Source organism: Carassius carassius, chromosome 41 (assembly GCF_963082965.1).
Source record: "Carassius carassius chromosome 41, fCarCar2.1, whole genome shotgun sequence".
Classification (NCBI taxonomy): domain Eukaryota; kingdom Metazoa; phylum Chordata; class Actinopteri; order Cypriniformes; family Cyprinidae; genus Carassius; species Carassius carassius.
This window is the reverse complement of record NC_081795.1, coordinates 14,271,960-14,286,539: the sequence shown is the minus strand read 5'-3', so window position 1 is coordinate 14,286,539 and position 14,580 is coordinate 14,271,960. Positions and strand designations below refer to the sequence as shown.

Here is a 14,580-nt window from a genome sequence, read left to right as displayed (position 1 = left end):
ACTAGTCATCATGACCGCTTAATGACAGACATCTTATAATTAATCAGGCTAGTTTATTTTCTGCTAAATTAACTGCAATTCTCAATATAGCAATGGAAAAGGAAATCACATTGTAGAGTGATTTGATTTAATGAAGCAAAATGTTGTTAGATTTTATTAGCAGTATTATTTAAAAGAAAGCTTTCTTGGCCAACAGTTTTAGAGGTTTCAGTCTTTTCCCATTCAAATGAATTTCTGTAGCCGTTTGACTAGAAAAACGACCGCTAAGTGAACTGACTTGAAACTTGATCCCATTTCCATTCTTCCCCCACATAGTTTTCTGTCTCCTTTCTAATGTCAAATAAAAAAGTGGCAAAAGCCCCAAGAATAAAATATTAGTGCTTCCTAGAGTTTGGGGCACAATACAGTGGAGTACAGTGGCATTTTTGATGAGTCTCAAAAAGATGTAGACGGGCTGTTAAAGGAATGTGTGATGACTGTTCAATCTGCTCTCATCACTGCAACCACTGTCTCTTTTCACCATCTCGTCCGAGTAGATTTGAGATCCGTGGTGACAACAGCTTGCGTCTGATAAGAGTCAGAGCAGAGGATGAGGGCACTTACACGTGTGTCACAGAAAACAGTGTAGGCAAAACTGAAGCATCCGCTGTGCTGCAGGTCCACGGTAAGATGCACAGCCATGCATCCTTTTACACATGTGTTGACACACATCACACTTCACCTGAAATATGAATCACAAAAAAGCAAGCTGATATTCTTAGCTTCATGCATATGTTGCCACTCATCTCTATTAAACAGACCTCACCTCAGCCATTTGAATTTGTCAGGCACCAGGAAGAAATGATCAGCTCCTCTGTTGCTGCTCAAATGGTAGCTCTGTTCTAGTGTGCTGCCTCATTGCCTAGATAGCCAGCTGACTTCTAACGCCCAAAAGTTTACTTAGTTTTGACACCAACACTTAGCATATGCATTCAGATGAACACATATACTTATAATGACATTTATGCAATGCTCACTGTACATACAGCATACACATAAAACCGAAGTATAATTTTGCTTTAGGTTGGCATACTGTCTTCCATGGAAGTGACTGATTTAGAATCTTTTACATAGGCAGCAACACAAAGCACAACACAAATAGCAAGAACATTGACGGAGTGTGAACCAACTCCAGGGTAAGGCTAAAAGCAGCCAAATGTATTAAACATCATAAACCCGTCTTTTTAGGCAAGAACCATACATGATAAATGGAGCTGAATTTGTATTTAACGTTATGCTTTTGATTGGCCCATGCATTGCTAAGCTCAACAGAATTCTGTGTGATTGGTTAAAAAAATGTGCAACACTGTAAAAACGCCTAAAATGAAATATGAAATGCAACATGTGCAGATCTTAATTTAATGCCTAATGCTTAACTTAACACCATCATCCAGTCCGTTTAAAATTACATGTGTAAAACATACTGCTTAAAACGCAAAAGGTGGTCACACCAAATATTGATTTGATTTAGTTAATAGAAGTTAACTGATAAATAAAATCTATTTATGACATTATTTTTTGAAAGCATTTTCACTTTACAGCATTTTTACACAAGTGCCTAAAACTTTTTACAGTACTATAGCTTTGTAGGGAGGTTTCTTCAAGCATCTGGGAGAGGTTGCCAACATTTAATTCTTGTAAAATGTTCAACTTAGGCAGCTTACTATGTTTTGCAACAGAGCAACTATGTGGAGTTTATGTTAAAGCGTGTGGATTACTGTATTTGACAGCTGTTATAGAGAGACGTGTGCTTCAGCAAACTGCCGGAGTGCAGAGGCAGTGTTAATAGAACGTGCAAAATCTGTGTTTGCATGTGTGTAGAAATGAGAGAGAGAGAACGGGGTGGGAATCTAACTGGCACAAACCGGGGAAGCAGCTGTAGCAAACCTGATTCAATTCATCCTCCAGTTATTTTGCCAGTCTGAATTAAGATGAGACCAAGCAGCTCTGCCTTCATCTCCTTCCTACTCCCTCATTTTACTGCCTCTTTCTCTCTCTCTCTCTCTCTCTCTCCACTTTCTGACTCAGGGCCATTTTCTTGATGTTTCATTTGTGAATTTTCTGTCTCATTTGCCTTGATGTTTTGTTGCCCTTCATCATTTCATCCTTACCAACCTTTCCTTCCCCTTGACTGCATGCAGCCGTATCTCAGAAGGTGGCACAGGCAGACTTTTTTGTCAGTTTTATGTCTGCTGTTTTGCATTGTGGGTATAATAAAAATGTTGTGAATGCATCAAAAAGACATTTCAAGTCATTACCCTGATACTGCCATTAGATTAATATAGATTTCAGAGCTCGTGAAATAAGACATTTAATGCAGCTGATTAACATTAATAATACTGAAACATGAGCATTCAAAGATTTTAAAAACGGTTTAAAAAACAGTGAGTGCAACATCTTCCGTACATACATTTGACAGACATTTTTATCCAAAACAACTGCTTACAAAACAATGCATTTAATCAAAACATTTTATCAGTGCTAGCATTACCTAAAGATCGAAACCATGACCTCGCTTTACACCAACTACAAGGATTTTGAGACTGAATTCAGTTGCTGAATTCAGATTATGAAAAAAATATGTAAAATAGAAAATTAGAATAGAAGCCGTTGAATGACAAAATTTGGTTTTGTCAAACCTGCCAATGGTGAGTAAATTACATTACATGTATGTATATATACAGTAGTATATACATATATTCAAAAAATGTTTCTTTGGATATTAGTGACAAACAGTATTTGCAATAATTTAGAGAGTAAATGAGATTAGTTACTTGCCAGTGGCTGAAAATGTTTGCATAATACTGCTGTAATACATCTGTAGGAATTATATTCACATATGTGGAATTATTCTCATATTAATCCACCAAAACTAAAATATGACCAACAAAATCCCAAAGTGTTGTTTTTTATGTCACTCAGCATCACATATGACATGAGCCAGTTTCCATCTCTCAGTGGAACTGTACCTGTCACAAAAATCAGGATTTCACTCCTCACATTTTCGTTTTGGTGGATTAACATGGGAAATATTCCACATATGTGACTGTAATTCTTACAGATTTACTTCTGTATTATGCAGCAGTATTACGCAAACATTTCCAGCCACTGGCAAGTAACTAGTTTCATTTACTCTCCAAAGTGGTTTCTACTCACACTGGCACTGGGTGAGGTTTGTATATATATGTAAAAAAAAAAAAAAAAAAATACATGTCAATGCACAGTAACAGAAGTTAAAGTAAAATAGTTATGTATGCAGTTTGTTAACTTTTACTTCCTTTGCGATATAATAAGAACACCTGTGCTCATGTGAAATTGACAGGGCCTGTGTCTGTCAGGGGAATGCAGTCTTCGCTGATCCTCTCAGCAGATGTGTGCTGCCTTCTAGCTTAACATTTTCCAAACAAACCAGCGAGCAAAGCCACTGCATCAGTGACTTAACACGCTGAAGATTATGACTGACCACATACATCTGCTGTTTTTACACTCATCAGACAAGCACACACGATGAGCGGCCATGTGCACAAGAGCTTTTACCAATTCCAACAAAATGCAGGATGAGTCATGAGTCAAATTCATCCTTGTTCACTGGAACATCTCAAATGTTCCCTGTATTAAAAATGGGAAATGGTGCAAATTCTGTGGCTATTAAAAAGATATTTAATGCAAAAAATTGTTATCATCATAATTCATAATTGCAAGATATAAATGCAGAATTGTGAGAGATAAACAGATTGCAAGATAGAAACTCAATTCTAAGAAGAAAAGTCAGTGTGAGGTAAAAGTTTTGCGATTGCAAGAAAAAAGATACAAATTGCAAGATGTAATTGGAATTGGATGAAACAAAGTCAGAATTTTGAGTTTATATCTTGCAAGTCAGAATTAATTTCTCTGACTTACAAATTTATATCTTGAAATTTTGACTTTCTTTTTTGAACTGCAAAAAAAAAACAAAAAAAATCTGAATTGTGAGATAAAGTTGCAGTTACCTAATTCATTTATTTTTATTCTGTGGAGTAAATGGGCTTCCATACCCTTATGACGTTCCAAACCTGACTGACTTTCTTCTTTGGAGCAAAAAACAAGACGTTTTTTTTTTTTGACGGTTTGTTTTCGGCACCAATAGCCTTGTGGGCAGTGCACAACATACTTATAGCGCTGTTGTGCTATTTGCATCCCGAGTTTGAGTCCCGGCTAGTGGACCTTATACTCTCTCCCACTTCGCTTACTGTAATTATTCAACTGTCCTATCAAAATAAAAAGCAAAGGTACCTAAAGGGTGTTTTCACAATGACGCCATGGAAGAACCATTCAGTAAACAGTTCTTAAAAGAACCTTATTGTGTAGAACATTTTAATAATCTAAACAAACTTTTTTCCACAATAAAGAATGTTTTGTGGAATAGAAAGTTTCTGTGGAATCTAAAGTTGCTTCGTCAAGCCATAAATGTAGTGTTCCTGTAGCTCAATTGGTAGAGCATTGCGCTATCAAGTGCAAGGTTGGGGGTTCGATTCCCTGGGAACACATGATAGGTAAAAATTGATAGCCTGAATGCTCTGTAAGTCGCTTTGTATAAAAATGTCTGCTAAATGCATAAATTTAATTTTAATTTAATAAATGGCAAAAAAAAATATATATATATATATATATATATATATATATATTTAAGGCCTTGATTTTTAAGGCCAAAAAAAAAAAAAATCTGTGACATATTATACAAATATATTCTGTCCCTTTAAGGCTCCAGAATTTCATTCTACTCTGAAATGTTTAACTCATTATTTCAATCCCTAAAGCTGACATACATACACACATACAGGTCAATCTGTTGCTTGGAAGTTGTCACCTGCAGACGTGAGCAGTGACTCCTTCAGCCATGAACCACTTCTCTCCACACTATTATTCTCCTCTGGTTTAAGTGATCTTTGTCATCTTCTCGTCATGAGTTGTTATTTGTGTGGGAGCTTGTAGCTCCGTCAGAAAAATGTGAAAATGGAGAAACAACACAGATGAGTCAGATCTTGCGCTTTCTGTCTGCCTTTCACGCTCTCATTCGCCTTCTCTCACATGAGTCTGGTGTACAAACCTACTGTGAAGTTTCTGAACAGCAGGGTAGCAGTCTGGTTATCTAAACAAAGACACAGCCTTGAGCCCAGTGCCATACTAGAAAGTGGGTGGGAAATAGCTGTTGGATAACGTTGGTGGTTCCGTTTAGATTTCAATGTGATAAACTAAGCAGTAACCACCTTAAACATCGCTGCTGAAAACATGTTTTTTAGATACCGTGCATCCACCGCTATCCCAGCATGAGCCACGGACTCCAGCATCGGAATCTGCTTTGCAGTCACAACTAACTACTTGCTTTAATCTGGGCTGAGTGGAGTGTTTTAAATCCAACGCCTCTCACACTAATGTGCAAATCACAGAGCTGATGAGCATCAGAGGACAGCACTTAACTGATAAGTGATTTAAAATACTGAGAAATCCACTTCATGTTTTAATAGAGTGGGCGAGCGTAGATGGTGTTTTGGTGAGGGTTAAATTCAGTCAAATCGAGTTCAAGTAGTAGTTGTTTTCAGAGCCACCCATAGCAAAGATGAATTGCAAATGATGTCTCTTCAGCATCTCAATTGTTTCTACTAGAAAGCTAGATTTTTAGAGAACAAATTTAAAGTTTTTTTTCGACACAAAACAGCCGCAAACAGTCATCTCAGTAAAGTAAGTTTCAATTTTGGATTGAAAATTTTTTTTTGGGTGTTGGGTGTTTTTGGCTGATTAGCATAGTTTCTTTAGTGAATCAGGTGCTGAAAGAAAAGAGACTAACTCCCACTGAGATGTTTGCTCAAGTGTACTTCTTTTCAGTTGTTTCTATTAGAAGAATACTCTTCTAGAGTTTTCAGAATATTTCTCTTCAATGCCACAAACTCGAATTTGCAGAGATGCCAAAGTCTATCATTTGATTTCAGAACATTTCTTCCAGTATCAAATTAGCTGGACTATGCTATCCAGATAAAAGTGGATAACTTTGAACCTTTACCTGATGTCAGCAGTTGGCTCATTTGTTGAAATGTATTTTAATTTCCAGCTTGGGTCAGTAATTTAATAGCTTATTAAAGACATAGCTTATTCTCACAATACTGCATTTATTTGATGAAAAATACAGTATGTTGAAACAGTAATGCTGTGAAATATAATTACAATTTAAAATAAATATTTTCTATTTTCATGTATTTTCAAATGTAATTTAATCCTGTGATGCAAAGCAGAATTTTCAGCATCATTACTCCAGTTTTCAGTGTCACATGATCCTTCAGAAATTATGCTGATATGATGATTTGGTGCTCAAGAAACGTCTCAGGTTACGAATGTAACCATGGTTCCCTGAGAGGGAATGAGACACTGCGTCCTCTAGGGGTCGCTTTGGGTAACACCTCGTCATGAGCCATGTCTGAAGCATTCTTTGCAAAAACGCCAACGTGTTGGCCGGCGACAGCCTCTGACATCACTACCGGCGTGACTATAAATACGCGCCCGTAGGACCCGTCACTTATCTTCTTCGTGAAGCTTGCGTCCGAAGCATGGCAGGGAGCTAGAGGACGCAGTGTCTCTTTCCCTCTCGGGGAACCATGGTTACATTCGTAACCTGAGACGTTCCCTGTCAAGGGAACTTCGAACTGCGTCCTCTAGGGGTCGCTTTGGGGAACAGTATACCCACGCCGCCATGCTGAGGGGAGTGCAGGCCAGAATCATGGCAAACACTAAGTACCAACTCTACCATTTCACTGCGAGTCGCCCCTGGGATGGTTAGACGGCTGTCCATGACATTATCCCTTACGGCCAAAGGCCTAAGCTACATACCCAACTTACCTGTAGGGCCTCGGCCCGGGGTAGAGCTGAAGGCTTGGAATCACAAAAAATTCCTTTAAAGGGATAGGGCTAAGAACCTAGCATGTTCTTTACCAAGTCTTGCCTGTCACACAGGGGCTACCGCTACTTTCGCAAAAACTTGCCGAAAGAGCTGTCTCAACAGTTCTCTAGTAGCAATGACCTGTTCTAGATAGGTATCAGAGGATACCTGGGTGGAGTGGCACCCAAGATGAACGGGGCTTTAACCGACTCAAGAAAGGGCACGAAGCAACCGCGCGAAGCCCTCACCATATAGGATTTTAGAAAGAACGCAGAGTACTAGCGTGCGAACTTACCACAGTGTGGATTTCAGAAAGTGTGCAAAGACTTCACGTGCACACTTACCATAGCATGGATTTACAAATACACTCTCGTGGCACTCTGATAGAGCAGCTCATAGATAGAATGGCCCGGGAGCAGAGCAATTGGAGGAAGAAATGTACAGATGAAGCCTCGGCCACGCCTGTACCATGGCGTCCAGCCCAAGTGGAGCTGGATGAGTCAGAGGAAGCCAGAGGAGATAGTGCGATGCTCTCTCGAGTCGCAAACCAATCCACCCAAGTCTGGCCAAACTCTCCAACTCTGCTTCATCACCTTGGTGCGAAGGCGCCATTCCCCGAGCCTCAGCCCCTGCCTCAACAGGATGTCTGCTCTCACAGTGCATCTCAAAAACAGTATGTAGTACTGGAGCGCTCTGGGGAAAAAAATGAGAATTCAGTCTCATATGAGAGGAGGACTCCGAGCTCAGAGTAGCACGCTCATAGGCGACCCTTTTTCTTTTCTAAACTACCACGAGAATTGCCCAAACAGCCCCTCATGTTGAGGGAAGCGATGCTTGAGGTGTATAACAAATACACTCTGGCTGAATGAAGCCCAAGGAACCCAGGGCTAATCATCTTAAGAAAGGGAATGAAGCGGAGCGCATAACCCCTACCGTACAGGATTTCAGAAAGTGCGCAGTGTCTTGCATGCACACTTACCACTTACGCGGATTTCAGCAAGTGCGCAGAGTCTTGCATGCACACTTACCACTTACGTGGATTTCAGACAGTGCGCAAAGTGTTCACATGCACACTGACCACCATGTGGTTTTGAGAAAGTACACAGGCTTAGCGTGTGTACTGAAAGGTTCCTAAGCATCGCAGAGGCACTGGATCGCACGGGAGAGGCCAGCTCCAATTTTCCAAACCTCAAGCGAGGGGAGCATCACCTGAGGCAGTACATACAGAAAGACTTCCGTAACTACCACCTCCACCTTCCCATTGGACGTCGCTAAGCGGCCAGGAGGCCCCTCAGGGTGACCTGGCCGGACATCCTGCCGGATGCGCCAAGCGGCCCCTCAGGTTGACCTGGCCGGACATCCATGAAATTCCCTGCAGTGCTGCAAGGAAACTCACAGAGTTTGTTAGTAGACATATAACGATCAGCAATATAACACCCATAAGCAGATAAAAAATGGGTTACATACTCACCCACACTCCTGTACCGGAGTCCCGCTTACGGGGCGCCTCCTTTTGGTCCGGACCATCAGTAAGGTGGTTACTATGAATATAGGACCAACCAAAAACATCATAGGTCCAGCATAGGAGATTGTTATGTGAGAAATTTTCCACCTAACCTCGATCAGGTGGAGAGCTGGTGGTTGCAGGGGAATTAGGCAGAAGTTAAAAACATCCAAAGGAAGTGAGTAACTACTTAGGTATCGCTCCGATCCGGACGAGAACGCTGCCTCGTCTGCATCACATCCCTCAGGTCCTGCTTACCTCTTCGTGACCCACTATTCCTCTTGCCCCTGCCCTTAGGCGGGGGAGGAGCGCGAGCTGCGACACTAGCCTTCTGGCAAAGAGGGAGATTTAAGAGAGGATGTTTCCCCCATAGAGAGATAGCTAGCCAGCGTCTCTTCTACAGGGAGCATCCTCTCATAGCCGTTTTCGTGCATGCCCTCAATATTATCATAACTAGTATGCTGAAACCGATGGATGCGAGAGGAAAACGGTCTCTCCCATTCCTTTTCGACTTCTGCATGTAAGTCAGGCAAGAATGGAAGGCTAACCTGGGCTGGAGGGCTATGGTCAGACAAATAACACTCATCGAGGCAACCTCGCGGCATCACTTTTCTGGCACGCTTCCATGGCAAGTCTAATTTTGCCGTGGCGCAATCCACAACCTCTAACAGCTCCCCATACTCAGGGCAGGAGGATTGAGAAGGCTCAGCTTCAGCTTCTTCGCCACTCTCAGATATCTCCTGCTCTTTCTGGGTAGAACCCAGCAGAGCACTAACTTCAGTATCAGAATGGGTTCATGATAACGCATCTTCCTCCTGAAGTTCACTCTCGTCTGCTGCCAAAGAGTGTGAAAGAAAAAGTCCCCCTCTACACTCCTCAGCGAGATCCACCTGTGATCCCCACAAGCTCATTCTCCTCTGTGCCTCGGCAACGGCGGGTCGTGGGCCGCGGGAACCAGATGGCTGTCCCTCTTTACTTGAAAGGGGAGACAAACGAGAGCGGAGCTTTTTCACAGAAAAACGTTTACAGTGCACGCAGATTGCCCCCTCAAGGACATCGCGCGCGTGCTCTTCGCCCAAACAAGAGACGCAAAGACTGTGTGTGTCATCAGGTGTCAAATAACGCTGACATGGATGCACACACTGTTTAAACGCCTTGCTAGTGGATGCCATGATAACAATGATAGATCGCTCTTACTGTTTTGGTCGTTTCTCAGATGCACGCTTCAAACAGACAATGAAGACAAAGAAGATAAGTGACGGGTCCTACGGGCGCGTATTTATAGTCGTGCCGGTAGTGACGTCAGAGGCTATCGCCGGCCAACACGTTGGCGTTTTTCAAAGTATTCTTCAGACACGGGTCACGACGAGGTGTTCCCCAAAGCGACCCCTAGAGGACGCAGTTCGAAGTTCCCTTGACAGGGAACATCTTATTATCATTGTTAAAAAACAGTTGTGCTTTTTAATATTTTATAGAAACTGTGATACTGTAAATTTCTTCGAAGAACAGCATTTATTTGAAAATAGAAATCTATTGTGACATTATAAAGTTCTTGAATGTCTTTACATGTCTTCAAAGCATCCTTGCTGGATGAAAGTATTATTAATCTCTAACTTTTGAATGTTTATGTTTTTTTTTATAAATCAAAGAGATATAATGAATATCTATTTGATCCAGCTTGTGTCATTTTGCCAACACTTTTTGCATTTTTTCCTCCTTACCTCCATCGTTATAAACAAAGGTAGCAAAAAAGGACTAACTGAGTAAAATCATGACTAATTTCAAATTCTCTAATCAGCCACATTCTGCTCTCTCTGGCCTCAGTGCCACCACAGATTGATGTACCTCCGCAGGATCAAGTCGCTGCCCAAGGACGAACCGTCACTTTTCAGTGTGGCACCCAGGGAAACCCTCTTCCTGCAGTTTTCTGGCAGAAAGAAGGGAGTCAGGTGAGAGCAACTGTTTTCTACAGTATCTAATAAAGCCATTATTTAAGAATATAATATAAAAAATACAGTAGAACTGTTTTCAACATTCAAAATAATCAGCGTATGAAATCTGAAGGATCATGTGACACTGAAGCCCCAGCCCCAAACATTTGAACAGTAGTATATGAATATACTATATTACCCTTTGAAATTCATGCAGTATATAGTCAAGTACATACTGTATAGTTTTAGTAAACAGTGCATTGTACATGATTCGAGATGCAGCTTATGAGATGGCTGAGCATTGTCCATCAGTAATCCAATACTTCACTGTATGCCATGCGTGGGTTTAAAGAGCCTGATAGGAGATCAAAGGCAGATCTTTTTATATAAAGATGATTTATATGCATCTCAGAGGATGTTTATCAGTGACTCGTTAACTTAGCCAGAGCTTGAAAACAAGCCTAGAGCCTCTTGATGAATATATTTACCCTTGTTGATGCTGATTATTCGTGTATTGCTGATTGCATTGAAGAGATGATTCAGAGCATTGGATTGCTGGAGCCGGGCCCTTTGACAAAGCAGCATGTTTTTAGAGCCATTATGGGAAACCACAGATGAGAGTTGGGCCTCCTAAGAGGCAAGAAAGACACTCCTGAAGGAGTGGGATGACAAAATTTGACACAGAGGAACATCAGGTGTCAGATCAGCTCCCATAGGCCAGCAAAAGCACAGCGTTCAGTGTAATGGAAGTCAGGAGTGTGTTTCCAGGCTAAAAATAGACCTCCGTCAGTGCAGGGGAGAGCTAAAGACCACTCAGCCTTGATGGCTCACATCATTTTGGAGTCATTTGGGGTGTGGTCTGTGCAATGAATTTTATAACACATCTCCTGTGTTCATGCTTGTAAGCCATTAGCAGCTGTGTTCGAGATTATGGTGTGGCTTTTTTTTACCTTCATCCATTACTTGCCCATTTTAATCCTGGATTCCCCTTCACTTACTGTACGTACCCCCAGTTAACCCAACCAAAGTCCCACAAAGGAGCAAACAGCTTCACTCTAATTAAGCGAATTAAACTGCCAGAAAAACACAACCAAGTGCTCAAATCAGTTGATGTGCAGTTTTGATGGAAATTAGATCTTTTAATCAGCTTACTGTTTTTCAGTGATATTTTGGAGGCACCATATTCAAGAAATTTATTTTTTAGATACTTAAATACTTGTATTCAGCAAGGATGTATTAAATTGATCAAAAGTGACAGTGAAGACATTAAAGGGATACTGCAACCCAAAATGAAAATTATGTCTTTAATCACTTACCCCAATGTCGTTCCAAACCCGTAAAAGCTTTGTTCATCTTCGGAACACAATTTAAGATATTTTGGATGAAAACCGGGAGGCTTGTGACTGTCCCATTGACTTCAAAGTAAATAACAGTGTCAAGGTCCATAAAAGTATGAAAGACATCGTCAAAATAGTCCATCTGCTATCAGTGGTTCAACTGTAACGTTATGAAGTGACGAGAATACTTTTTGTACGAGAAGAAAACTAAAATAATGACTTTATTCAACAGTTCGTCTTTTCTGTGTCTCTCCGTATTTATGCTGCGGCGCCCGGGGAGCAGTTGGGGGTTCGATGCCTTGCTCAAGGGCACTTAAGTCGTGGTATTCCCGGCCCGAGATTCAAACCCACAACCCTAGGGTTAGAAGTCAAACTCTCTTACCACTAGGCCACAACTTCCCCAGTACTGTTTTACTGTACATTTGTTTAAATAAATTCAGACTTGGTGAGCATAAGAGGCCTTTTTTAAAATATAAAAAATTCTTACTGACCCCAGACTTTTAAGCAGTACTGTATAAATTATTGTATTATGCAAATGCATTATGAGTGAACACAAATTAACAATGGACATTTATTTATTTAATAATTAACATTAACATAGATTAATTAATGCTTAGAAGTATTTTACTTGTTAGACCATGATACCTGATGCATGAACTAATGTTATTGAATTGTATCATTAAATTATTGTTATAGTATGGATATATTGTACATCACTGTACGTAACCATTTTTCAGCCTATCTGTAAAATTCAATTAAACAGGCTGCTTTTTTTATTGTACCTAAAGACATTCGAAAGCATTTCTTTGTAAATATTAGCGTACACCTATTTTTAATCAAACCCTTCAACAAGGACAATCCTATTTTCCATGTTTGGACCTTGTAAAACAGACTTTCAGTCTCTCTGAACACTGGATAATTTGCCCACAGTGTGGTGTGAACTCAAGAGTCTGTCCTCTGTTATAGATACTGCTTTTCCCTGGCCAACCGCCTTCCCAGACAGGCCGTTATTCTGTGTCCATGAGCGGAGAGCTGTCCATCTCTGATGTTCACTCTGAGGACTCAGGCTACTATATCTGCCAGGCGATCAGTGTGGCAGGAAGTGTCCTCGCCAAGGCTCTCCTGGAAGTGAAAACTGGTGAGTATCTGTGATGACAGTTCATCCCACCCAGCAAATGGCATCTCTGGAGATAATTGTGAAGAAAACCCCTAGTATTAACAAACAGCCTGAGCGAGTGCTGAGTGAGAGCACTAACAGCGTACAAACCCGATTCCAAAAAAGTTGGGACACTGTACAAATTGTGAGTAAAAAATTTATGGAATAATTGACAAATCTCATAAACTTATATTTTGTTCACAATAGAATATAGATAACATATCAAATGTTGAAAGTGAGACATTTTGAAATGTCATGCCAAATATTGGCTCATTTTTGATTTCATGAGAGCTACATATTCCAAAAAAGTTGGGACAGGTAGCAATAAGAACCCGGAAAAGTTAAATGTACATTTAAGGAACATCTGGAGGACCAATTTGCAACTTTTTAGGTCAATTGGCAACATGATTGGGTATAAAAAGAGCCTCTCAGAGTGGCAGTGTCTCTCAGAAGTCAAGATGGGCAGAGGATCACCAATTCCCCCAATGCTGCGGCGAAAAATAGTGGAGCAATATCAGAAAGGAGTTTTTCAGAGAAAAATTGCAAAGACTTTGACGTTATCATCATCTACAGTGCATAATATCATCCAAAAATTCAGAGAATCTGGAACAATCTCTGTGCGTAAGGATCAAGGCAGGAAAACCATACTGGATGCCCGTGATCTTCGGCCCTTAGACGGCACTGCATCACATACAGGAATGCTACTGTGATGTAAATCACAACATAGGCTAACGAATACTTCCAGAAAACATTTACGGTGAACTCAATCCACCGTGCCATTCGCCGTTGCCAGATAAAACTCTATAGGTCAAAAAAGAAACATGATCGAGAAGCACAGGCGTTTTCTCCGGGCCATGGCTCATTTAAAATGGACTGTGGCAAAGTGGAAAACTCTTCTGTGGTCAGACGAATCAAAATTTGAAGTTCTTTTTGGAAAACTTAAAAGTCTTAAAAAAAGTCTCAAAAAGTCTTCAAATTCTGCAGATACCCAGAAATAACCAGTCTTCTAGTCAACCATCCTGACCCATCACCCCAAATCCAGAATATCGTCATCATTTGTGCCATTGTGTTCTAAAGTGTGATTAGATCTGACTGCCAGTTGCACTTCTGTAGTCGTACAAGCAAGTCGGGCTGATCTTTGGATGCCAGAAGCACTGTTAGACAGATGCAAACACACTGCTCACAAACACACTCTGCTGTTTATCCTCCAGGCCCATCAGATCTCATCCCACCAATTATCCGACAGGGCCCAGCCAACCAGACGCTCACTTTAGACTCCAGTGCCCTACTGCAGTGCCATGTGATGGGCAGGCCAATCCCCAGCATCAGGTGGGAGAAGGACGGGGAAAGCATTCTGAGTGATGACATTCACATAAGCCTAATGGAAAACGGCACTTTACACATCAGCAGCTTGAAGGTATTTGACAGACGCTTCAGACAAAGATGTGAACTGTTTGCTTTGATTAGGGCTGTGAAAAGCGAAAGCTCCCTGGATAGAGAGCCTCTGAGAAAACATTTCAAACTAACTGAGATGTTCAAACACACCTGAAATAATGGTGTCCACTTTAGCGTTTCTTACTCAAGGCAGGGTTTTCATCAACGCATGCAAAACACATTTAGCCACGTAATGTTCATAAATCAATTACCGACAGATCTGATCACTCAGAGAAGCTGTGCGTACATTTAGCTCAAATGTAATTACGCAC

At 40.9% G+C, this 14,580-nt stretch overlaps 1 protein-coding gene across 1 annotated transcript in view; it reads left to right on the top strand.

Moving 5' to 3' along the window:
* The window catches only part of LOC132122815 (roundabout homolog 2-like), a 53,995-nt gene that overhangs the window by 25,135 nt on the left and 14,280 nt on the right, over positions 1-14,580 (top strand). Inside the window, exons 6-9 of the mRNA XM_059533242.1 lie at positions 537-664; positions 10,275-10,399; positions 12,685-12,856; positions 14,086-14,291. Coding sequence (XP_059389225.1) covers positions 537-664; positions 10,275-10,399; positions 12,685-12,856; positions 14,086-14,291 — 631 coding nt within the window. The remainder of the gene's footprint in view (positions 1-536; positions 665-10,274; positions 10,400-12,684; positions 12,857-14,085; positions 14,292-14,580) is intronic.